This window comes from Peromyscus californicus, unplaced genomic scaffold, assembly GCF_007827085.1.
Source record: "Peromyscus californicus insignis strain IS unplaced genomic scaffold, ASM782708v3 Scaffold_6__1_contigs__length_162567912, whole genome shotgun sequence".
Classification (NCBI taxonomy): domain Eukaryota; kingdom Metazoa; phylum Chordata; class Mammalia; order Rodentia; family Cricetidae; genus Peromyscus; species Peromyscus californicus.
Window position 1 is genome coordinate 129,294,348 of NW_026294584.1, and position 26,424 is coordinate 129,320,771.

Below are 26,424 nucleotides of genomic sequence, written 5' to 3' on the forward strand. Positions count from 1 at the left end.
TGTTATCACCTCCCTCCCTCCCTCTCCTTCTCTCTCTCTTTCACTCATTCATTAATTTTCTTTCAGTACTGGGGTTCAAACCTAGGTCTTTGTGCATACTGGCAAAGTGCTCTTTTTAAAATTTGTTATTTTGAAAGCTGGAGAGATGGTTCAGTAGTTAAGAGCACAGTCTGCTCTTTCAGAGGACCCAGGTTCAATTCCCAGTACCCACGTGGCTGCTCACCACCCACTAGAACTCTAATTCCAAGGGATCTGACACCCTCTTCTGGCTTCTATGGGTATTGCATGCACACAGTGCCCAAACACGCATGCAGGCACAACACTCATACGTGTAAAATAAAATAAATGAATCTTTAAAAACAATGAGATTCTGCCTTACCACATTGTCTAGGTGGTGCCTCAGACTGAAGGAGACATTTTAAGTTGAGCCTCAGAAAATGTTTGTGTGTACATGAAGCACTTGCTTAAGCCAGGCTGCTAGTGCACACCTGTCCTTCCAGCACTTAGGAGGTGGAGACAGGAGGATCAGAAATTCAAAAGTCATCCTCAGAAAGAATTGGAAGCCAGCCTGGCCAACATGAGACCCAGTACCCATTAAATAAATAAATTCATGAATACGGAGCAAAGAAAGCATGCGGAATGATCTCACGTCTCTCTCCTCAGTTTCCTTCCATGGGAGCTGCCTGCAAAGCTCTTGCCCAGCACCACAGCCAGCATCCTGACGTCACTGCATCCGAGTGCATCATGCCAGGATCCTGCAGCCGCTCTTCTGCTTTCCAACACCCTTCATCCATCCCTCGCCTCTGGAGGCCACTCGTCTGCTGTCTGCATCTTTATTACTTTCAGAGGTGTTACATAAACAGAATTAGGCAGTAAGCAGCCTTTTGAGATTGGCTTCTCTCATCAGGATGCTCTGGGGCATCATTCACGTTGCGTGTCGATCAGCAGCCTGTCTTCTTTTGCTGAGGGGATGGAGCCTAGGGCGTCTGGGAAGCTAAGAATACAGCCTACCACTGGGCTACCCCCAAAGCCGCGAGCTCCTGTCTTGTTGCTGAGTGGTATTCTGTGCTGTGCTACATTTGGGGACTATTAGCAACACAGCCACCGGATGATCGGCGAGTGGGTTTTTGTGGGAACACCACTTTCTTTTCTCTGGGACAGATGCTCAGGGGTGCGTTGCTGAGCTGTAGGGAGCCACACGTTTAGGACTCTTAGGTCACAGCTGTACTCTCTTCTGTGTGCCTGCACCGTTTCCTGTCCCCACTGGGAGATGAGATGAGCATGGTACCGTCTCTGCACCCTGGCAGCATTTGTACCATTGTTCTTTATTTCATCCATTCAATAGGTGTGCAGTGGGGTCTCCTTGTGGCATTTCCCTCGTAGCCAGTGGTGTTGAATGTGTTTTTACGAGTGTGTGCAGGGTGTGTGTGTGATAGGCCCTCTGTTTATCTCTTGGTTTAACATCTTCTCACTGTGTGTGTGTGTGTGTGTGTGTGTGTGATAGGCCCTCTGTTTATCTCTTGGTTAAACATCTTCTCACAGTGTTTCCCTGTCTCCTAATCAGATTTCTTTACTGTGGAGTTTTGAGAGTCTGTTTGGCTTGGGGTTTGATTTGGTTTGGTTTATGAGGCAGGATCTCGTGTAACCTAAACTGATCTCAAACTCTCAGTGCCCCTGAACTTGATCCTCCTGTCTTTTTTTTTTTTTTTTTTTTTTTTTTTTTTGGTTTTTCGAGACAGGGTTTCTCTGTGTAGCTTTGCGCCTTTCCTGGAACTCACTTGGTAGCCCAGGCTGGCCTCGAACTCACAGAGATCCGCCTGGCTCTGCCTCCCGAGTGCTGGGGTTAAAGGCGTGCGCCACCACCGCCCGGCGTGATCCTCCTGTCTTTACTCCCCCAGTGCTGAGCCACCAGGCATGAGCCACCGTGCCTTGGAAGAGCTCTTTATGTATACCAAGTGTAGTCCTTGGCAGCTATGCGGTTGGCACATTGTGTTCTCGGCTTTTCATCCTCTTAACGTGGTCTTTTCCAAAGTTTAGCATTTTGATAAGATCCACTTTGTCATTTTTTTTTTCTCCTCCTGTGCCCTGCTTTTGGCATCAAGTCTAAGATGCCCTAGCCTAGCCTAAAAATTTTATAGTTTTGTATTTTACAGTTTAATATCTAAACCAACATGAGGCTTAGGTCAAGGTTCATGCTCTCTTGTCTGAGGGCTCGGGAATGCTTCAGTACCGTTAGCTAAAAGCCCCTCTGCTCTTCCTTCGGTGCCTCGGCTCCTCTGCCGTGTCTGGAGTCTGCTTGCTGGTCTCTGATCTGCTCCGTTGTTCATGGCTCCCCCACCTGTGTCAGAGTTATAAGTGTTCTGCCCTGTGACATCTCAAAACTGGGTGAGCAGGTTTCTCTTGTTTTATTTTTTTCAGAATGTTTCATTCAAGCCAGGTGTGGTAGCACATATTCCTGTAATCCCAGGACTTGGCAGGTGGTGACTGAAGAATTCAAGGTCAACCTCGGCTACCTAGTGAGTTCAAGGCCAGCTTGAGCTACATGAGACCCTGGCCAGTGAGATGGCTCAGTGGGCAAAGACAAGTGATGTGAAACCTGACCATCTGAATTCACATACATGCTGTGGCATGCCCATACCCCTCATACACAATCAATCAATAAATAGTGTAATCTTTTAAATGTTTTCATTATTCTAGTTCTTTTGCATTGCCACATACATGTTAGAATAATCCTTTTATTTAATTTTTATTTGTCATTATGTGTACTTGCATGTACGCACACATGCAGTTATGCTTGCATGAGTGCAGTGCCTGCTGAGGCCAGAAGAGGGCGTCAGATTCCCTGGAGTTGGAATCACAGATGGTTATGAATAGCCTGACCTAGGTGCTGGGAACCAAACTCCTATCCTCTGGAAGAGCAGAGTGCACTCTTGGCCACCAAGCCATTTCCCCAGCCCTACAGCAATCTTATCCACATGAGTAAGGTTTCTTCCTGTGAACTGAGGGTAACTATAGTAAACCTACACCTCATTGGGGGAACTGTTCACTGTGCCGAGCCTCCTCATCTGTGGGCTTTGGGTGTCTCCATTCCTTTACAGCTTTATTTATTTGTTTGTTTTCATTATGATGTGGCTGTTCCAGCATGAAAGTCTTGTTTAAGCTCTTTATCTGAGGACATGTTGGTTCCCTTCAATCTCTAAGATTCCGGGCTCCCAGCTTCCACATGTCACCCTCTGAGCATCACTGCCCACCACTCTCTTCTCTGGTGTTTTCTGATGAGAAGTAATGCTCTCATTATGGCAAGACTGTATGTCCCTGGGCTCTGTCCAGATTTTCCCTCTGTGCTTAGCTGTCAGTGATTTCACTGTCCTGTGTCCTGCTGAGGAGCTGTTGGGGCTGTGTCCTGGCTAAGATCCCTTTGGGTCTGGATTTGCTGGGTCTACCTGTGATGATGTGAAGTTGAAGTGTCCCTCACAGGCTCATGTAGTAAACATGTCCTCTGTGAACTTATAGAGCGAGTGCTTGTCTCCCCCCCCACACACACATTGCAACACTGGAAGCCTTAGGAAATGGAGCCTGCCTGGTGGAAAGAGGCCACCGGTCCATCACCATGGGGATGAGCTTATATGGTCTCCCTCCAGGGAGCTGTCCCATCATGCCCCCCTGCCCTGCTCTGATGGACTGAAATCCCTTCAAAACAGTGAACAAGAATAAACCTTGTTCCCATCAGTTGTTTCTGTCAGGTTTCAGGAACGCATTCTGCATCATCTGTCAATTTAGGAAAATCTAGCAGGTTCCCTCCCCCCCCCCCCCCCCCGGTACAATTCATCTTTACTGTCTTATATCCTTTCAATGTTATTACATAAGTATGAAATCTATTGTATTAGTTCCATGGCTCCGTGGAGCTTGCTTCATTGTTTTAAGTGTAGTCGATTCCTTTCTGGTGTTGAAATGGAGTGGTTTCTATTGATTAATCTCCCAGTTGACTCACTCTCTCTGTTTTGGTTTGGTTTTGGTTCCCTGTGGTAGATTGGACTGGCCCTGAGCTTGTGGCAGTCCTTCTGCCTCTGCTTCTGAAGTGCTCGGTTTATAGACATGGCTACCCGGCCAGTTCCCTGTCTTTACTCTGTTCCCTCCACTGTGCTGATGAGCTCATCTGTGGAGTTTGCATTTCAAATATTTTTATCCTAAAATCTCCATCCAGCTCTTCCTTATACTTTCTATTTTTCCTGATAATATTTTTGTATTTATGTCAAGTACGTTCACATTTGAACCCTGAAACACTTTATGACAATTCTTAAAAAAAAAAAATTCAGACTATCGGGAGACTTTTGTATCTTTCTATTGTTCCTTGTTTATTGTCTCTTTAAATTTTTAATATTTTTTAGTGTGTGTGTGTGTGTGTGTGTGTGTGTGTGTGTGTGTGTGTGTGTGTATAGGTTCCTGGAAGGGACTTGCAGTTGGAAGAGGGTGTCAGATCCCCTGGAACTGGAGTTACAGGTGATTGTGAGCTGCCCCACATGAGTGCTAGGAAAGGAATGCAGGTCCTCTGAGAGAAGAGCAAGCAGTCTTGACCAGCGAGCCGTCTCTCTGGCCCCCATTTTTGTTTGCTTGTTTCCGGAAGAGAGTCTCCTGTATTCCAGGCTGTCCTTGAACCCACATGTAGTCAACAATGACCTTGAAATTCTAATTTATCATCCTGCCTCCACCTCCAAAGTACCAGGATTAGGATTACAGGCCTGTACCACCATGCCTGACTTAGGTAGTGCTAGGATCAAACCCAGGTCTCAAATGCTAGGCAAGCATTGTAATAACTAAGTTACGTCCTCAGCCCATGGCCAAAAGAAAAATAGAAAGATCTATTTGTTTTTATATTATGTGTATGCATTTTGTCTATATGTACACACATATTGTGTGTGTGCACGCGCATTATGTATGTGCCTGGTACTCACAGAAGCCAACAGAAGGCATTAGATCCCCTGGAACTGGAATTACAACCATTTGTAATATGTCCAGTGTGGGTGCTGGAAACCAATCTCAGGGCTTTGCAAGAGCAGCAAGTTCTCTTAATCATCTGAGCCATCTCTTCAACCCCAGCTCTTATCTTTTTTGTTTTGTTTTTGAGACAGGGTTTCTCTGTGTAGCTTTGCACCTTCCCTGGAACTCACTCTGTAGTCCAGGCTGGCCTCGAACTCACAGAGATCCGCTTACCTCTGCCTCCCGAGTGCTGGGATTAAAGGCGTGCACCACCACTGCCCGGCTTTTACCTTTTAAACTTTTACTTGCAGTTGCCCCACAAGTGATTGCTGATGAAAATGTGGGCACTGTTCCGGACTATGTTAGGGGGCCCTGGTCGCATTTCAGGCTTCTGTTGACTCTGGTCTCATATGACCCTGTTAGGGCAGAAGGGGCCATTTCAGGGAGATGTGTTGCATTAGCTCCAGGTGGAAGTGAACTCACCCCACTCAGTTTCTGCTGACACTAGAAGAGACTGAGGGCTCCTGCTCCCAAGTGCCACCACTGTGGGGGTACAGGGTTGTCACCCCCAATGGAGATGAGAGACCTGCTCTCTAGTGGTGTCTGTAGGTGTTGTAGTTGGTGTTCTATTGCAGTGAAGAGACACCATGACCATGACAACTCTTATAAAGGAAAGCATTCAATTGGGGCTGGCTTACGGTTTCAGAGGTTTAGTCTATTGTCATCATGATGGGGAACATGGTGGTGTGCAAACAGACATGGTCACTGAGAGTTCTATATCCAGATCCACAGGCAGCAGGAAGAAAGAGACTCTGGGCCTGGCTTGGACTTTTGAAACCTCAAAACCCACTGCCAGCAATACACTTCCTCCAACAAGGCCATGCCTCCCAACCCCTCCCAAGTAGTGCCACACCTTGATGACTAAACATTCAAATATATGAGCCAATGGGGGCCATTCTTATTCAAATCACCACAGTAGAGAACCATGTGGAAGAGCTAAGTTGTGTTGGTGTCTCTTTACTGGCAAGAGTGAGCGTATGTTTCAGGGTCTTCTGCAGGGCTTGGCTGGAGTAGAGTCAATTATGACTGGAAGGCTTCTCCACTTTGCCAGACTCTCCCTTTCTAGGGCCTTGGACTAGACACAGTGGGCTTTGCTTGGAAGTTCTCATGCTCTTTGCACCCCTGGTTCCTGACTGTACCTCATACTTTTATTTGTGTGGCCAAGCAAGAGTCCAGGGAACTCATCCTCCGGTCACTCTTGGGCTTCCAACTTTCATGGTTAGTTGGCCTCTCCGAGACCTGTCAGCCTTGTGCTTATCTTAAGAATATCTGGACAGGGTGTACTATTGTACACCTTTAATCTTAGCACTCTGGAAGCAAAGGCAGGCAGATCTTTGTGAGTCCAAGGTCAGTCTGACCTATGTAGCAAGTTTTAGGACAGCCAGGGCAAAATAGTGAGACCCTGTGTAAAAAACAAAAAACAAAACAAAACAAAACAACAAACAAAAAATCTACACACACACACACACAAAAAATCAGTGTCTTGGAGCTGGAGAGGTGGCTCAGTGGCTAAGAATGAGTACTGTTCTTGCAAAGGACCCAAGTTCAGTTCCTAGCACTTTATCAGACAACTCACAACCACATGTAACTCCAGCTCCAGGGAGTTTAGTGCCCCCTTCAGGCCTCCTTGAGTAATTGCACTTAGGTGCACATACCCCACATATTCGTACATATAATTAAGACTAAAATATAGAGTGATTTCTGGGGATTGGTTTATTTGCTCATTTGCTTTTGAAATGGAATCTCATGATATTACCCAATGGATCTCACACTGCTGGGCTCAAGTGATGCCCCTGCCTCATCCTTCCAGGTAGCTGGAACAATGGAGCATTGCAAACATGTCCAGAGGGTTCCAGTTGTGCTTAGTAAAGAAGGGGGGGAAACATGTCCACCCCATCACCAGGAAGTAGAAGGTTCAGAACAGTGAGATGCAGTCTGGGAAGGCAGGGGTGGGAGCTACTGGTAAGAGCTGCCCACTGCAGGACAGCAGGAGCTGGGTCTGCTTTTCAGATGTTCTTCCATCTATTCATGAGGAAAATTTCCTTCAGTAAAGGTTTTGTGAATGAATGGGTGAAGGCAGAATGAATGGACAGATGGATGAATGCAAAACTGGGTGAATGAACATCAGCTGGCATCCATAGCCACACTGGTTCCCACTGCTGCATGTTCTTGGTTCTGAGCCAAGCCTGGTGATGCTGAGGACCCCCAAGCATGGGAGCAGGGTGACGGCCTGTTGGGCCCCAGGTTACTCGGCTGAGGGAGACAGACACGAGAGAGTGCCTAATCCCAGGCACGTCCCTAAGCATCACCCCACCTCTTTTCTCTTACTGCAGTTTTGTAAGTCTGTTTTTTGTTTTGTTTTATTGTTATTGTTTTTCCTCTGAAGCAGAGAACATTCTGGGTGATTTTGGTTTTTGGAAGTGTCTTTCTCAAAACTGAATCTTCAGGGATTTGAGAAAAAAGGAAACCTCATTCCTTGCATCCTGAAATGACAGTCACATGCTGGGTTGCGTGTTGCATTCACTGGTTCTGCCTAACCTTAGCACAGATGTTCATATTTTCCATTCCCTAATATTTTTATTTAAAGCATTTACTTCCTTCTCTCTCTTCCAAGGAAAAGGAAGTCTGGCAGTGAGGGGAGCAAAGGTCGCCAAAAGGTCTGAGAAGATGGGCGTGCTGTGGTGTGGCCCTTCGAGTGAAACTTACTCTCATGGCTGCTGGACTTTTGTATTTCTGAAGCTGGAGGCTGGAACCCAGGGCCCCAGATACTCAGCAAGCACCCTGTTGCTGAGTCACACCCAAGCTCATTGTCTCCCCACCTTGGGTCTCTTAGTGTTGGCATCAAGCTCTATCAGCCTCAGTTTCTACATCTTTGATTTAGGGGAGACCACTAGCAGAATGAGGGTTGAGAAAACAGGGCCTTCCCCAGCTTGGCGGGTCCATCTGCCTTCCCATCACTAATGTCCAAACACAGGGGGAAGAAACAGCTGAATTGAGCATTCAGCTGTCACTGTGGGGATGGGCCAGACAGGCAAACAATTGCCAACTCCTAAACCCTTATATCACCGTGACATGGGAAGACTGGAGAAATTCTGAGGAGTAACTCAAAAGTTAACTGTGACATTTCACTGTGTCCCCTTTACCAGGAAGCTATGAGGTTAATGAAGTGTGTGTGTGTGTGTGTGTGTGTGTGTGTGTGTGTGTGTGTGTGTGTACACACAGGTGCTTTATTTGTTTGATTTGACCCAGAACCTCACATGTGCCAGGCATGTGCTCATGTGCTCTACCACTACCCATGAAGCGGGTAAGTCTTGGTACTGGCTGAAGCTATCGTCCTGCTAACCAATGAGCTGGCTGTCATTGAAATGGTACTGAGAGGCTGGAGAGATGGGTCAGCAGGCAAGAGCACTGTCTGCTCTTCCAGAGGATCCAGGTCTTTACTCCCTCGTGTGTGTGTCCCTCAGCCGAGTAACCTGGGGCCCAACAGGCTGTCACCCTGCTCCCACACTTGGGGGTCCTCAGCATCGCCAGGTTTGGCTCAGAACCAAGAACATGCAGCAGTGGGAACCAGTGTGGCTATGGATGCCAGCTGATGTTCATTCACCCAGTTTTGTGTTCATCCATCTGTCCATTCATTCTGTCTTCACCCATTCACCCTTGGCTCGGAGGATCCAGCCACTCATATGGGGGCTCACAGCCATCTGTAGCTCCAGGGGATCCAGCATCCTCTTCTGATCTTCCCAGGCTAGGCACACACGGTGTACATACTCGCAGACACTCACACACATAAAATGCAAATTTAAAATGTTTAAGTAGATGAATAAATTAATGGTCCTAAGAATATTAGAATCCACCGTTTTCCACGCTGATAGGGAGAGGATGATTTTAACAGATGCATAGATCTAGAGCCCCAGGCAGCCTCTGCCTCCTGAGGGCTGGGGTAACAGGTGCATGCCTCTGCACCTGGCCCTGCAGCCTCTTTCTTAAGCATTGACTTGTTAAGATATTTCTCTGGGTTTGGTTTTGATTTTGAGGTAGGGTCTTACTACATTGCCCAAGCTGTCTTTGAAGTTGCAATCCTTCTGCTTCCAAGGAATTTAAAAAATTTTTCTTCAACAATGTTATTGAGTTATAATTTATATACTATAAAATTCGCTCATTCATAAAGTGAGGCATACAGTTCAAATACTAGGCGAGATCGCTCAGCAGTTAAGAGTGCTGACTGATTTTTGGAGGACCCACGTTCCATTCCCAGCCCCGACATGGGAGCTCAGAACCATCTTTAAATCCATTTCCAAGGGAGCTGGTGTGCTCTTCCGACCTTCCCAGGCACCAGGCACATACACACTACACATATATACATGTGTGTGTGTGTGTGTGTATATATATATATATATATACACACACACACACACATATAGACACTCCTGCACCTAAAATTAACATTAATCTAAAAATAAAAATTCAGTTACCAACTTCGCAGTTTCTCATTAGCAGAGTCAGTGGCAGCATGCTCCATGATTCTCCAAAGTTCCCTCCTGTTCCCGGACCACTCGGAGTGGTTACAAACTTCCTCTCTCTCTCTGTCTCTGCTTGTTTTCTGTCTGTCTGTCTGTCTCTGATTTGCTGGTTCTGGATAATCACTGCCTTTGTGTTTCACTGTGGGTTTTTTGTTGTTGTTCTTTTGTGGGTTTTTTGTTTGTTTGTTTGTTTAGTTGGTTGGTTGGTTGGTTTTTGAGACAAGGTTTCTGGAACTTTGCTGTGTAGATCAGGCTGTCCTCAAACTCACAAACAGATCCGCCTGCTTCTGCCATCCAAGTGTTGGAATTAAAGGTGTGTGCCACCATGCTCAGCCTATCCGTTTTGTTCCCTCTCCCTGATTGGCATACCGTGACCCTTTCCGTGACAGACTGTGTGGTCAGGATGCAGTCACGAGCTGCTGGCCTTGGGTTTCTCCGGGCCACTGTGAGTACTGCTGTGAGCGCTTGTGTGCTTCTTTCCTGCGGACACGGTCTTGGTTTCTCTGGGCTGTGTATAACATCTAGCTGCCTCCCCCAGCACCTGCGCCACTTCACGTTTTCCCTGCAGCCCTGGAGGCGAAGTTGTCCACGTGCGGAACTTGCCGCTGTTCTTAATTATTAATCAGCAGAGTAGACACAACCCTGTGTGTCACTCTGGTTCTGCTTTGCATTTCCCTGGTGACTCGCTGTTGCAGACATTTTCATGTGTTAAGGCACATCCTATCTCTTTGGTGGAATGTCTGTTCAGATCCTTTTCTGGTTTTTAAATGGGATCGTTTCTCATCTTCCCATGGTTGTGTGGGAAGGGTTCTTTTTGTCATCATGTGCTCCTTCCTGATGTTGATGTCTGAGAAAGGATTTGTCAGGCGGTTTCATTCATGTGAGTATGGTATGTTTGCCCAAAGTGGTCAGTTCCACCACTTGTCTACACACTCCTATGTGACCACGGTCACAGGCACAGTGAATTGTGGGCATATCCGGATATATTACATACAGATCAAATATAAAGTATCCTCTCCCATTCTGCAACCTTACACTTTCTTTTGAAACACAGAGTTTCCCATGATTGTTTGAGACCGGATCTCCTTATTTTTCCAGGGCTGGCTTGGCACTCACTATGTAGCTCGGGCTGGCCTTGAACTCATAGTGATCATCCTGCCTCAGCCTTATGAGTGCTAGATTGTGGTGGTATTGTGTTCCCCAAAATATTGTGCACCCTAATAAACTTATCTGGGGTCAAAGAACAGAACAGCCACTAGATACAGAGGCCAGAAAATGGTGGCACTCACACCTTTAATCCTAGCATTCCAGAGGTAGAAATCCCTCTGGATCTCTGTGAGTTCAAGGCCACATTGGAAACAGCCAGGCATGGTGACACACGCCTTTAATCCCAGGGAGTGATGGCAGGTAGCAGAAAGGTATATAAGGCGTGAAGACCAGGAACTAGAAGCATTTGGCTGGTTAAGCTTTTAGGCTTTGGAGCAGCAGTTCAGCTGAGACCCATTTGGATGAGGACTCAGAGGCTTCCAGTCTGAGGAAACAGGATCAGCTGAGGAATTGGCAAGGCGAGGTAGCTGTGGCTTGTTCTGCTTCTCTGATCTTTCAGCATTCACCCCAATAACTGGCCTCAGGTTTGATTTTATTAATAAGACCTTCTAAGATTCCTGCTACACAATCTAGTGTAATCTAACACCCCACACCATGCTGGGCTCTTTGTTGGACTCTTAAATCCAGCATACCAATTTCTTCTTTCAGGCTTGAGCCTTTAGTACAATATCTAAGAAATGGTATATTTCCTTTAAAGATTTATTTATTTTAATTTTATGTGTATGGCTGTTTAGCCTTCATGTGTGAAAATGTGCACCATGTGTGTTCCTGGTGTTGTCAGAGGCAGAAGAGGGTGTTGGATCCTCTGGAACTGGATGGTTTGAGCTTCCATGTGGGTGCTGGAAACTGAACTAAGGTCCTCTTTGAGAGCAGTAAACACTCTTAACCACTGAGCCATTTCTCCAAGCCCCAGACACCAGCATATAGACCTGCACCCTCAGAAGGTCCCTGAGGGCCTCTGCCCAAGCTCAAGGACACCTGCCAACTGCTTCTTCCACTGAGGTTGAGTCAGAGCTCAAATGGTATCCACCACTGGCATCTGCTCTGTGGACGCAGAAGGTAGCATTGCCATGGTTGGGGCTTTGTGGAAATGATGCCCTCCCAGACTTGACAAGGCTCTGCTGTCTTTGGCATACCCTTGCCCGCCATGCTTTTTACTTGGAGTGGGAGCCAAGAAATTAATGTTTTGGCTTACTCAACCAGAAGTGGCATCTATACAAATGAAGAGAGCAGGCTGGGATAGGGAGCTGTTTGGAGTGTGCCAAAATGGAATCCTGAATTCTCACTTCTTATAGAGAAAATAAACCTGTGAAAACATTGCTTTAGTATTTTTTTAATGAAATTTATTTTATTGTGTTTTTAAAAACAAACATGGTTGACAAGTTTTTATTTTTCTTGTTATTAAGGCAGATCTCATCCATGACTCCTACTGTTAAAGGTATTATTAAAGATAATATTTTCCGCCGGGCGGTGGTGGCGCACGCCTTTAATCCCAGCACTCGGGAGGCAGAGCCAGGCGGATCTCTGTGAGTTCGAGGCCAGCCTGGTCTCCAAAGCGAGTTCCAGGAAAGGCGCAAAGCTACACAGAGAAACCCTGTCTCGAAAAACCAAAAAAAAAAAAAAAAAAAAAAAAAAAAAAAAAAAAAAGATAATATTTTCCACAGCCTAGAGAAAGTTGTGTGCACACAGAGGTCCTCCCTCTCCCAGAGCCTTCTGGTTAGTAGAATTGGCACCAGCCTGTACAGATAATATCGAGAAGATTTAATTTTGTGCTAAGATTTTCCCATATTGTCATGAGTGGTCTTAGATTGGGTATCAGTGACTATGTGATGTTCTCTTCTGCAGTTACTGTAACAAAATGTCCAGGGCAGGTTAGCTATAAAGGAAAAAAATGATGCAGCTCAGAATTCAGGTGACCAAAAGGCCAAGGTTCAGCAGTCCCAGTATGGTGGCCGATGGTGGGGATGGGTTTGGAGCCCATGTGGAAGGTAAAAGCCACACCATGTGAAATAGGAAGCCAGAGAAAGCCAGGGTCAGGTTCAAGTTTCAGTACCAACCTGTTCTTCCAAGATTTGAAGGTCCCAGAGAGTTACCTGGATACCCAGGATAAGCAGTTTCCCCCACCCCCAAGGGGGTGGAGACCCTACTAGGCTCCTCCCCATGTTGGCAATTAGGAGCCCCTATAGGATGCCCTGCATCCATATCCAAACCACACAGCCACAAGTCAGTCTTCCCCGGGACTAACACAGTGGCTATCAGCTCAGAGGCTTGTTGATTTGTTTTGGTTTGGATTTTTTTTTTTTTTTTTGAGGTCATGTAATAGCCAAAGATAACCTTTAACTCTTGTCCCATCTCAACCTTTAAGGTGGTGAGATTATCCACCTTGGGCCTATTGGTTCATGTGGATGATTACTGCGAAACATATTTCTAACTCTGAGGCTTCCAGGGAAGGCTAGACAAATTGTCTAAAAGGCATGGAACAGTACTCATCAATAAGATAAATCATATCTAATGTTCAAATTGGTGCTGGCACATGCCCAACACTTGGGAGACAGAGGCAGGCAGATCTCTGTGAGTTTAAGGCCAGCCTGGTCTACATAGTAAGACTCTGCCTTTAAAATAAATAGATAGATAGATAGATAGATAGATAGATAGATAGATAGATAGATAGAAAAATGCCACAGTAATAACAAGAAGTTATTGTTATAGCTAATGGTGGTCCCATTAGCTAGATTGGGGCAGCTTGGCTGTTGGAAAATATAGAAGTTGCAATAATTGAGCACCTCCTATATACCTGGCATAGTACTAGGTGCCTTGAATGCTACACCTGAAACCACCATCTGCAGGTTTTAGTTAGATCCTTGGCCTTGAGAAAGATGGATGGTTTTTAATTTAGAGCAGATGGAAGCTACTGCTTGTCATGTGCTTCCCATGAAGAGGGAGCTTAGATCACTCAAGGTAACTCTTTACTCTGCTAGATAAGATCTGACTTGAGAAAGGCCAACCTTGGGGTTGGGGATGGGGCTCAGTTGGCAGCAGTCAGAAAGCCCTGGGTTCTGTCCCCAGCACCGCATAAAGCTGGGCATGGTGGCACATCCTAGCACATCGGTGATGAGATAAGAGGATCGGAAGTTCAGAGTCATCCTTGGCTATATAGGGTGTTTAGTTGGAGGCTAGCCTGGGTTACATGAACCCCTGTCTCAAAAAACGAAACAAGGACTGGAGATATGTGGCTCAGTGACAAAAAGCACGAACTGCTCTTACAGAGGATCCCAGCACCCAAGTCCAGCAGTTCACAACTACCCATAATGCCAGCTCCATGGGATCCAGTATACTCTTCTAGCCTCTGAGAGTACCTGCACATGGGTGGCACACACACACACACACACACACACACACACACACACACACACACACCCTTTTAAACCCACAATGCAAGCAAGTCCCCCTTACTGTGAGATGCATGTTGTGTCCTAGGTTAGACAAATGTGTCATAGCTCTGGTCACAGTTTCTTCTGTCCCCCATGGAACATCTGCCATCAGACATGTGGTTGTCACGCTGGGAGGTATCTGCTACTGGTGTCCCAAGCACAGAAGCTGGAGATGTTTGTACAGGCCAGGCACAGGGAAGCCCCCACCACAGAGCGGCCTCTCCCCCAAGTGCTAGTGGTACTCAGGCGAGAAACCCAAAGGGAGCAGACCTAGACTACAGTCTTCAGGAAGTGCTGCTCTCTAGCTGTGTGACTTTAAGTGAGTTACTTGGCCTCTCTGAGCTTGGGCTGCTCAGGTTAATATAACTGATGTGTGAGAGATGCCCAGAGCTTGGCTTCTTCCTCTCTGTGGTCTGGAGTGTGGAAGGAACTTTGACCCTGGGCTTGTCTCACAGTACTTGAACTTGGTTGGATCATAGTGTTTGTGATGGCTAAAGAGCCTGCGCCTGCTGATGGCTTTGGTCTGTATCCACCACTGTAACTCAGAAGAATGTCACCCTGTCCGCTGTGCCCACCGCTGCCTTTCCCTGGATCCTCATTGCCCAGACCAGCTGACCAGCTCCGTGCCTCCCCCACCTAGCAGTAAAGGAAGGGAAGCGGGGAGAGGGAAGAGGGAGGCAATTTTTCCTGCTTTTAATATAAGGATGCCTTCCTAGAGCTCTAGGCTGCTCAGTCTCCTGGGCACTGGGGAAGGAGGGTGTATAAGGGTGTGAAGGATCCGAGTCCCCTCCCCTGCCCTCTCTGCGGTCCCCTGTAAGCTCTGAGGCCTGATGGGCCCTGGGCCCCTGTCTCTGCATGTCCCCACTTTCTCTTCAGTCCCCTGTGGTCTGTGAGGTCAGATGGGAGCCCATGCCCCCCACATTCTCTTCAGTCCCCTGTGGGATATGAGGCCAGATGGGGGTCTCTGCTCTGTGTGTCCCCCACCCTCTTGTCAGTCTCTCTTGAGATGGAAGACTGGATAGGGTCGTGCCTTCCACCTTCTCTGTAGTCTTTGTGGGCTGTGAGGCTGGATGAGGGCTGTGCTGGCCTGTCTCACCCTCTTGTCACAAGCGTCTGGCCCTCTTTTAGAAACTGCTTATGGATCTGCTCTTCAAACTGCTGGTCCAAAAGGGGGGAGAAGCACACTGATGTGTTATTTCCAAGCTGGATCCTGTCTAAGGGCTGGATATAGCACAGATACTTCCCAGCCACTGTGACCCTGTGACCCTGCAGCTGCCCAGCACCTGCACTCAGAATGATCCCCAGATGCCTGGATGTTCTGCAATCATTTGAACATTTTTATTTAGGGCTGTGAGGCGTGGTGCTAGGGCATTTGCCCGGGAAGGGTGAAGCTGTATGTTTGATCCCCAGTATTAAAAAACATTTTTCTTTTGTTTTCTTTCATTTTTATTAGGACTACCAATAAAGTAGCTGGTCCTGAGTGGGACATGGAGTAGAGGGAATCTCTCTTGTGGGCCCTCTGCAGCGCTCCCTGTGTGACCATAGACCCCAGGCCTAGAGTCCATGGGCCTGTGAGGCAGCTCTTTTTCCTGAGAAGTCCCCAGCATCCCTCAAGCCTGTCCCTAAGGCTCCGCCTCCTTTCTTGGAATTGCCTCAGCCTGTGCAGGGCCAGTGCTGTTTGCCCTGCTCCTTGTGTGGCCAGTTTTTTCTGGGCTCCCAGCCGGCTCCCAGAGTTCCCCAAGGCTTTCCCACTTCCATGGAACTGCAGGCATTCCTCAGGGTGAGCTGAGCACAGGGGTTTCTCTGCAAATGCACATGCACATGCTTCCCAACAGCTCCCCCAACAACAGCAACTCCTCCAACAACAGCTCCCCCAACAGCAGCTCCCCCCAACAGCAGCTCCCCCCAACAGCAGCTCCCCCAACAGCAGCTCCCCCAACAACAGCTCCCCCCAACAGCAGCTCCCCCTACAGCAGCTCCCCCAACAACAGCAACTCCTCCAACAACAGCTCCCCCAACAACAGCTCCCCCCAACAACAGCTCCCCCTACAGCAGCTCCCCCCAACAGCAGCTCCCCGCAACAGCAGCTCCCCCCAACAACAGCTCCCCCCAACAACAGCTCCCCCCAACAACAGCTCCCCCTACAGCAGCTCCCCCCAACAACAGCTCCCCCCAACAACAGCTCCCCCAACAGCAGCTCCCCCAACAACAGCTCCCCCAACAACAGCTCCCCCAACAACAGCTCCCCCCAACAGCAGCTCCCCGCAACAGCAGCTCCCCCAACAACAGCTCCTCCAACAGCAGCTCCCCCAACAACAGCTCCCCCCAACAACAGCTCCCCCCAACAACAGCTCCCCCTACAGCAGCTCCCCCCAACAACAGCTCCCCCCAACAACAGCTCCCCCAACAGCAGCTCCCCCAACAACAGCTCCCCCCAACAACAGCTCCCCCTACAGCAGCTCCCCCAACAACAGCTCCCCCAACAACAGCTTCCCCCCAACAGCAGCTCCCCCAACAACAGCTCCCCCCAACAACAGCTCCCCCCAACAGCAGCTCCCCCAACAGCAGCCCCCCCAACAACAGCTCCCCCAACAACAGCTCCCCCAACAACAGCTCCCCCAACAACAGCTCCCCCAACAACAGCTCCCCCCAACAGCAGCTCCCCCAACAGCAGCCCCCCCAACAACAGCTCCCCCAACAACAGCTCCCCCAACAACAGCTCCCCCCAACAGCAGCCCCCCCAACAACAGCTCCCCCAACAACAGCTTCCCCCAACAGCAGCTCCTCCAACAACAGCTCCCCCAACAACAGCTCCCCCCAACAGCAGCTGCCCCCCACAGCCCCCTACTTCCAACAGCAGCTGCCCCCCACAGCCCCCTACTTCCAACAGCTTCCCCACCAAACACTCAGCTCCCAACAGCTTCTATTCCCAGGCCTGCAGCTTTGCAGGGCAAAGCAGCCTTCTTGCTTGTGGGCTAGGTCAGCAGGATGTAAAGGAGCCCGACAGCAACCAGTGTGGGCTGCTGAATGAATAAGCTCTCCGAGCTAAAATGCTTCACAGCATGCTGCCTCTTACACCTTTGTTTTCTTTGTTGATTTGTAAGGATTTTATTTTTTTAATTATATATGGAGGGTAGTGTGTCCACATGAGTGCAGTGTCCTCAGAGGCCGGAAGAGGACATTGGTTCCCTTGGAGCTAGAGTTACAGGGGGTTGCGACCCACCCAGTGTAGTTGTTGGTAACAGAACTCTGGTCCTCTGGAAGAGCAGCACACACTCATAACCACGGAGCCGCCTCTCTAGCCCTATTCAATTACTTTTGATGGTATAGAGAATGCCAGGCAAGTGTACTGCCACTGAGCCAGATCCTACTACCATTCATTCATTCGTTCATTCATTCATTCATTCATTCATTCATTCATTCATCTCACATACAGTTATTTGTCTTTTTAGTTTCTGTTTCCGTGATACAAATACCCCAACAAAAGCAATTTAAGACAGAAAGGGTTTATTTTGGCTCAACAATTCTTGCTTTCAGCTTTTGGGGGCAGGGCGGGTGGGTCACAGCAGCAGGAGTTGGAAGCAGCTGAACACATTGTATCTACAGCCAAGAAGCCAAGAGCAATGAATGAATGTGTGTTCAGATAGCTTTCTGCATTCTACACAGCCCAGGGTCCCCTACCCAGGGAATGGGCTACCCTCTGTGGAGCTAGGCTTTCCTACATTCATTAATCTAAAGAAGATAATCCCTCACAGGCATGCTCAGAGGCCTGTGTTTCCAGAGGAGCAGTTCTCAACCTTCCTAATGCTGGGACCCTTTAATACAGTTACTCACGTTGTAGTGATCCCAACCATAAAGTTATTTTCATTGCTACTTTGTAACTGCAATTTTGCTACTGTTATGAATTGTAATGTAAATATCTGATATGCTGGATGTCTGATAGTCGGCCCCCAAAGGGGTTGCAACCCACAGGTCGAGAACCACTCTAGAGTCTGTCAGGTTGACAGTTGATACTACCATATTCATTTATTGGTTTGTGGGTTTGGTTTGGTTTGGTTTTTGCTAAGGATGGAGGTGAGGCTTCCCTGCATGCTAAGCAGCTTTTGTTCCTTTCTTTGCATAAAAGACATTCCACAAATATGAAGGAGGAAGGGGGATGGAGAACACAGCATGCATCAGCCGGGCATGGTACACCCTTTAATCTCAGCACTCAAGGGATAGAGGCAGAAGGGTCAGAAGTTCAAAGTCGTCTTCATCTACCTGGTGACTTGAGGCCAGCCTAGACTATTTAAGCCCCTTTTAAAAAATTGTATTGAACTGTATGTAGTAAGCAAATTAAAATTTATATTAATTTGCTTATTACAATTCATAAAGTAATAAGCACATTGACATTTTAAAGCCAGATATTGTAGTGGGTAGCCGTTCCAGCTTTGACCTAGAAATACCACCCCTTCTGAGGCTTCAGTAACTGTCACGCCTACAAGGTGGAGCCGAGAGAGGACCCCTGAAGACCCGAGATCCTGATGGGGGAGCTCTCTTGGTTCCTGGACCCTGAACACTGGAGGTAGACTGAGCAGAGTTCTCCAGAGAACACAGCCGGATCGCACTACACCTTTCCCAGACCCTGTAACCTATCCCTTCACTTGTAAGTTACCCCACAAAATAAACCTCCCTTTTAACTATGTGGAGTTGCCTTAATATTTTAACCAATAAGATATGGTGGCTCATACCTGCAGTTCAGCACTGGGGAGACAGAAGTAGGGGGATTCTGCAAGTTCAAGGCCAGCTTGATCTACACAGAGAGTTCCATACCATTCATGCCTATACCAAGATCTTGTCTCCAAAACACAGACAGACAAAAGTAAATAAATAGGTGAATAGATAGGTAAATAAACAAACATCTCGTTTGTGGTGCTGGGATGGAAGCCAAGGCCCTGATGGTGCTAGCCACACCTCTATCCCTGAACTATATCCGTAGTGCAAGGACCTTCCTTCTTGGGGCTAGGCTAGATTCAGCCCATGTCTCTGTACCTCTCCCATCCCCCAGGATCTCACCCAATCAGGGATGCTCATAGCTACAGGTCTGTTCTCCCTGGGTAGTCACCTAAGCAAAGAAAGAATTTAGCTGCTATACTTTAGTGTTCACCAAGATTCTGGGGTCACTTCAGCAGCTGAGTAACAACTGAACCCTAAATTGGAGCCTCTGAGGTTCTCTTAACATTTCCCTGAGCACCTCCAAACTACTGTCATTCTCGAAACACCCGTCCTCACTTCCTTCCAGGAAGAGAGCAGAGGGGAAAGCGTGGTTTTCATAGCTTGGCATCTGTCACAGAGAGAGAATGCTTTGTGAGCCCCACTCCCTCTTTCTGGCCACAGTTTTGTCTCAGGACCAGCAACCAGCAAAGAGGACATAGAAGACAAGACGAAGCTCAGGTCAATCAGGACGTGTTTGAAATAAGACTTGCACAAGGTACTGATTGCACAAGGAACTCTGGCAGGCAAACTCCACGAAAATCTCTGATATTCAGAATAATGCCAGGAATCAACAACTACTCACTGATGGAATGTGAGGACATAGAGTGAATACATGTGTCCTGAGGGCGGAGTGGGTATCCACTGCCCCCAGTATCTCCCAGCCTGATCTTAGGTGATCGCTGACTTTGATCTCATGTCTTTTCTCCTAGGGCGGAAGCCATCGTTAGAGGCTGCCCTTGCGCCAATGAGCCTTCCCAACATCTCCTCAGCCTTTGAAGACAAGATGTGTGAGGGGAACAGGACCGCCATGGCCAGCCCTCAGCTGCTGCCCCTGGTGGTGGTTCTAAGTAGCATCTCCCTGGTCACAGTAGGTCTCAACCTGCTGGTGCTGTATGCCGTACACAGTGAGCGTAAGCTGCACACCGTGGGCAACCTGTACATTGTCAGCCTGTCGGTAGCAGACCTGATCGTAGGTGCAGTTGTCATGCCCATGAACATCCTTTATCTCATCATGACCAAGTGGTCCCTGGGCCGCCCCCTCTGCCTCTTTTGGCTCTCTATGGACTATGTGGCCAGCACAGCATCCATCTTCAGTGTCTTCATCTTGTGCATTGATCGATACCGCTCTGTCCAGCAACCCCTCCGGTACCTGAGGTATCGAACCAAGACCCGGGCGTCGGCCACCATCCTGGGGGCCTGGTTTCTCTCCTTCTTGTGGGTTATACCCATTCTTGGCTGGCATCACTTCATGTCCCCGGCCTTAGAGCCTCGGGAAGACAAGTGTGAGACAGATTTCTACAATGTCACGTGGTTCAAGATCATGACCGCCATCATCAACTTTTACCTCCCCACTGTGCTCATGCTGTGGTTCTATGTGAAGATCTACAAGGCTGTGCGGCGACACTGTCAACACCGCCAGCTCACCAATGGCTCCCTCCCTTCCTTCTTAGAAATCAAGCTGAAGTCAGAGGATGTCAAGGAGAGTACCAAGAAACCTGGGAAAGAGTCACCCTGGGGGGTCCTGAAAAGGCCATCAAGAGACACTAGTGGAGGAATGGATCAGAAGTCAACCTCCGAAGACCCCAAGAAGATAAACTCACCCACTGTCTTCAGCCAGGGGGAGGATAGGGAAATAGTCACACACCACTGTTTCCATCTAGACACCATGCAGACACAGACCATGGCCGAGGAAGGTGGCAGAGGCTCAGAGGCCATTGGCCAGGCCCTGAGCCAGCCCAAAAGGGATGAGCAGAACCTGAATACTTGCCGGCGGATCAGTGAGACATCAGAGGACCAGACCTTGGTGGATCGACAGTCCTTCTCCCGGACCACAGACTCTGACACCAGCATAGAGCCAGGGCTGGGCAGAGACAAACTGAGAAGCGGGTCAAACAGTGGCCTCGATTACATCAAGATCACCTGGAAGAGGTTCCGCTCACATTCCAGACAGTATGTGTCTGGGCTGCACTTGAACCGAGAGCGGAAGGCGGCCAAACAGTTGGGTTTTATCATGGCGGCCTTCATCCTCTGCTGGATTCCCTATTTCATCTTCTTCATGGTCATTGCCTTCTGCAACAGCTGCTGCAGCGAACCCGTGCACATGTTCACCATCTGGCTGGGCTATATCAACTCCACGCTGAACCCCCTCATCTACCCCCTGTGCAATGAGAACTTCAAGAAGACATTCAAGAAAATTCTGCACATTCGCTCCTAAGGGCACAGCAAGAGGATGCCACATAGTGGGTGGACAGCGTCTGATGTCCAAGAGGGAACCAGAGGAAGAAAGCATGGGCGTCACTAGGGCCCTGGGCGTTGGGGAATAGAATCTAAGATCTTGGGCTGAGCAGTATGGAGGCATTCCCAGGGACCGTCAGAAGAAGAGCAGGTGGCGGTGGTTGGCAGGAAGATTGTACTTCGGGTAGAAAGCAGAATATTTGAAAGAAGCGACCTGGCAGAGTATGCCTGGCCCTCAGGAACTGTGGGTGTCTCAGGTGCTCATGGGAAGTCTGGCTCTGTGATGTGAGTGAGTTCCTTAGTAACCAAATCAGGGGAATGTGTGGCAGAGTTCTTCTAGAGGGTAAGCCTGAACTCGGAGAATTCCCAAGCAAGAGCTATGTGACTGCAGAGACATACACACAGATGCTGTCCCCTCCCAGGGGTCACCTGGAGAGGCATGGCAGCTATTCCACTGCATCCACCACTTCTCAGAACACAGCTCTTCTGAGCCTCTCCTACAGCTTTCTCCAGGGCTGTCTGGTCTGCCCCACCCTGGAACCTGCCTTACCTGTGTCTCAGAGTTGCTAGGAAATTAGGCAGCTTGCAAGTCCATCCTTCTCAACTCCTAATTCCTTCTGGCTCTTAAAATGGTAACAACAGCAGCAGCAGCAGCAGCAACAACAACAACACACAGTGACAAGAACTGACCTCAAAAATCAGGAGGAGGAAGTGGTTTTTGAACAGTTGCGTCTTAAAAGCAAAGCAAAATAAAGGCCAGAGGCTTGTTTCTCGGAAGCTCCACCAGGGGGCTCTCATGAGCAGGTCCGGTCTGTGCCGTGAGAAACTGAGAAGCCAGCAGGGAGATGAGCTTCCTGATGTCTCCTGACATTCCTGTGAGAAGCTGGGGATGAGAAAGTTGTGTGGTCCCAGCTCCTTGTCACCAGTTTTCTCCGAAAAGGAAAAAAAATAATAATAATGCATCCTGTCAAGTACTCATGGTATTCACCAAGAGAGGTGACAGTTTCTCAAGCAGCTGGCATGGAGCACATCTGTGTCCGTAGAGGGTGACCTTCGGAAGGGACAATGTGGTTTCTTTCTGTGAGACCGTGTGATTTCTAGTCACACATGCTAAGTGAATCCTTTTGAAGGCACAAGAGCATCCAGTTTTACTTACACCACAGTCTGGTTGTGATTTATATTTTAAAGTGTAATGTTAAGCCTCAATGCGTGTTGCAAGTAGGAACCCCTGTAAAAGCTGGTCTTTTGTGTCTGCGTTCCTGTGTGCATGCTCTGTCCAAATGAGATGCTTACCTTAAACAGGACATTTGGAAGGGTACTGTTCCATGACTGCTTTGTGCCTCCTTTTCTGAGTCTCACGGGGTGAGGGAACAGGTGGAAATGAAAGCCTGACAGAGGACTCCTGTCTGGTGTCTGCTCAAATTTACAAGTATCCTTTCAAATGACTTCTGTTTTCTAGAATGTTCCCCTCTCACTCTGCCTTGCATCCTGAGACACTCTCCATGCTCAGGCTCGGGGAATCTTGGGGACTTTACTGCTGGGTTTAGAGGCTGGCACTGGCCCATTTCTAGAATCTCAGAGAAGGCTGTGAGTGAACTCCTCCCCAAGGTGCCTCAGGATGGAAGGGTACTTAGAATTATGACTCCACAGTGGCTAAGTGCCATGCATGGGGTGAACAGTACAGACAGCAGGTGCAGAGAAAAGAGCTTTGACTTGGGGTCTGACAGGGACAAGATGGATCAATAAATAAAAGTTGTCACCTAAAGAACAAGGTGCCTGTGATGGTGCTCGGGTTTCCTGATGTTCCTACACAGGAAGCCTTCACTTAAAACTTAGAAACATGAAACATTGGTGCTGGAATGATGGTTCAATGGTTAAGAGCACTGGCTAATCATTCAGAAGACCCAGGTTCAGTTCCCACCTCCTACACAGTGACTCACGAGAATCTATAACTCTAGTTCCAGGGGATCTAATTGCTTCTAGTCTCCTCAGGCACAAAGCACACATGTGGTGTACATGAAGGCAAACACACGCACACACACACACACACACACACACATACACACACACACGCACACACATGCACACACACACATAAAATAAATCTAAAAGGTAAAGATAGGCCTGGACAGATAGCTCAGTAGTTAAGAACCTGACTGCTCTTGAAGAGGATCCAGATTTGGCTTCCAGCACCCACATGACAGCTCACACCAGTTCCTGGGGATCAGGTGCCCTTTTCTGGTATCCGTGGGCACCAGATGCACACAAAGTGCACATATAAATATGCAGTCAAAGCACTCATACACATATAAAAAGAAAAAGAATCTTTTTTTTAAAAAGACCAGATGTGGAAGCATGTATCTGTAATCCCAGTGCTGGGGAGACAGAGACTGAGGGTCCTTGGCATTCAGTAGCCGGCTCATTTAGCTGAATCAGCAAGGTTCAGCAAGTGATCCTGTCTCAAAAACCAAGGTTGGGACAGATAAAGGAAGACATCAACACACAACACACACACACACACACACACACACACACACACACACACACTCACACACACACCATCACCACCGCCACCACCGTCTCCGCTGCCGCCACAAGCATATGCCAACAGCCAGGCTTTGTGCCTTACCACCACTAACTAAGAGCATACTGGGCTCTCCCTGTTTCCATGACCAGGCAAGCAGAAGCACGGAGATGTTGAGAAACATGAGGTCCACTGTGCGGCTCTGGGATACACTTCCTCTCTGCTCTATCAGCTGCTTCTGCTCCTGTCTAGATTGTTGGATTCATCTTGGAAATACAAAAAGCCCTGGACTGTGGTGCAGAGATGACTCAGCCTCAGCCCATTTGGGAAGAATCGGGGGTAGGTGGCCTGCATAGTGTCCAGGGGAGACCAGGCTTTTGCATATATATATATATATATATATATATATATATATATATATATATATATATATATATATATATATATATATACTCTCTATGGAGAGGAGTCAGTTACTGATAAGAGCCTGCAGATAACAGCCCAGTGAGGATTCTCCCAATGTGCTGATTAACTTCAGGCAAGTTCTTTGGATGACCAACTTGCTAAACTTACCAGTTGACTAAACACTGACTTCTGCATAACAATATGTGCAAGGGTTATGAATTAGTTTGGGTTTGCTACTATGACAAAGTACATGAGGCAGGCTCCTTTTTAAAGAACAGAGGTTTATGTTGGCTTATAGTCTGGAAGTTCAGGATGAAACAGCATGGTGAAGGCTCTGTTGAGGACTCTCCTAGGCCACATTACATCGTGATGTGTGTCTGTCTGTCTGGTCTTTCCTTAGTTTTATATAAGGCTTCAGGCTTCAGCCACTAAGCCCCATCAGTGAACTTATATCCTACCTTAACCACTTCCCAAAGGCCGGCACCTCTAACCACCATGTGATTCATTTTTTTAAACCTCTTAATTCCTTTAACATAAAACTTTGGGCGTTAAACTCTTGCATGAGATCAAGGAAAGACCATATTTGAACCATAGCAATTTATAATAATTCATACAAGGTAAAGATTCCCTTTTCATGAGACTTTTTGTAGATCTGACTGGCCTGAAACACACAATGTAGTCCAGGTTGGACTAAAACACACAGATCCACCTGCCTCTACCTCTCCAGGGCTGGTATTATAGGATGCCCCACCATGCTCACATACAATTTTCTTAATAATGACTTCCTAGAATTGTGATGTTATCATAACTGACATTTTAAAAATTATGTGATGAGTATTTGCCTGCATGTATTTCTTTGCACCATGTTTGAGCGGTGCCCATGGATCCCACAGGGCTGGAGTAACAGAAGTTAGAAGTCACCTGATGTAGGTGCTGGGAACTGAACTCAGACCTCTGGAAGCACAGTTGGCATTCTTAACCCACTGAGTCATCTCCCCAGCCCAATAACTCATTTAAAAACAAACTGCCGCCAGGCGATGGTGTTACACAGCTTTAATCCCAGCACTTGGGAAGCAGAGCCAGGCGGATCTCTGTGAGTTCAAGGCCAGCCTGGGCTACCAAGTGAGTTCCAGGAAAGGCGCAAAGCTACACAGAGAAACCCTGTCTAAAAAAACAAAAACCAAAACAACAACATCAAAAAAAAAACCTGCCGCTTACTGCAGGAGGGTATGTGAGGCAGCAACTTGCTCCTCTGGTTCTCCAGTTTCAGCCTTTGACATTGCTAGGTTACTTGCAAGCATTAAACATGGATGCTGAGGTCAGACCTCTGCTCCCCATGATTGCACAGAATGCTCCCTCACTGACAAAGGCATCTCTTCACCTCCAGACTGATTTCTCTCCCTTCCCCAGGTTTCTGAATGAAGCTCATGGCATTCAATGCATAGAGAAACACACAGAGTTACTTCTGCTTTTCCTTGTGGACTTAGTCTCACCGTGAAACTTGGCTTTGCCTGTGAGGAGTTTGTTGAACTGGCTGGGCCCAAGGTCACAGACATCTCTGATAGGTAACTTGAGAAGACCCACAGGAGATTAGGATCCATGTATGCAATCAGCAAGAGTGTTTATTATATCAAGAAAGATTCAGGCATGATGGGGCCCACCATCATACATGAAGGCAAAATGGTGACTACACAGAGAGGACATTGCAGACTCCTTTTCAGCACAGATAAGGGGAGATCCTAGGGCAGCTAGGTCACCACTGATATGATTGGTTTAAGCAAGTGACAAATATACTAGTATGTTCTAATGGGCAAGGCTAGTCAGGGGTTATTAGTAAAGGCTACAGCTTTTCTGTTTTTGGCAGGACTGGGAGACCCAGGATTGTCATTATTTGAGCTGTGGCTCAGTCAAATTAGTCTACTACATTCTGACTATGGTAGATACATTACCAAGACATTTCACCCTTGCATTTGGGGATATTGGAGATGGATTGTCCTTTAAGGCTATTCAAAAGTATGGCATGATCAGTCTCAGAAAAATGAACTTGATGCCTGAACTGTGACAGAAGACTGAGGATCCAGTTATGATATTTACTCAGTCCTCTCAGACACAAGTACAAAACCATGCCAGTCATTCCGTAGAACAGGTGTGGCACACAATGCACTTCACGGAAGAATTCCAGTGCCTCTAT

General features: G+C 47.7%; 1 protein-coding gene across 7 annotated transcripts in view; it reads left to right on the plus strand.

The window, feature by feature from the left end:
* Hrh1 (histamine receptor H1) overlaps positions 1-22,703 on the plus strand; it is a 90,938-nt gene extending 68,235 nt beyond the window's left edge. For 5 of the 7 annotated variants that reach the window (XM_052720850.1, XM_052720848.1, XM_052720849.1 and 2 more), the window contains exon 2: positions 19,780-22,703. In XM_052720850.1, the coding sequence (XP_052576810.1) occupies positions 19,815-21,284 (1,470 nt within the window). In that variant the 5' untranslated portion in view covers positions 19,780-19,814 and the 3' untranslated portion in view covers positions 21,285-22,703. Of the gene's footprint in view, positions 1-2,266; positions 2,386-2,492; positions 2,517-19,779 lie in introns of those variants that run through there. The other 2 variants (XM_052720852.1, XM_052720854.1) reach the window with 2 other exon arrangements.
* Positions 22,704-26,424: the final 3,721 nt, after the last annotated feature.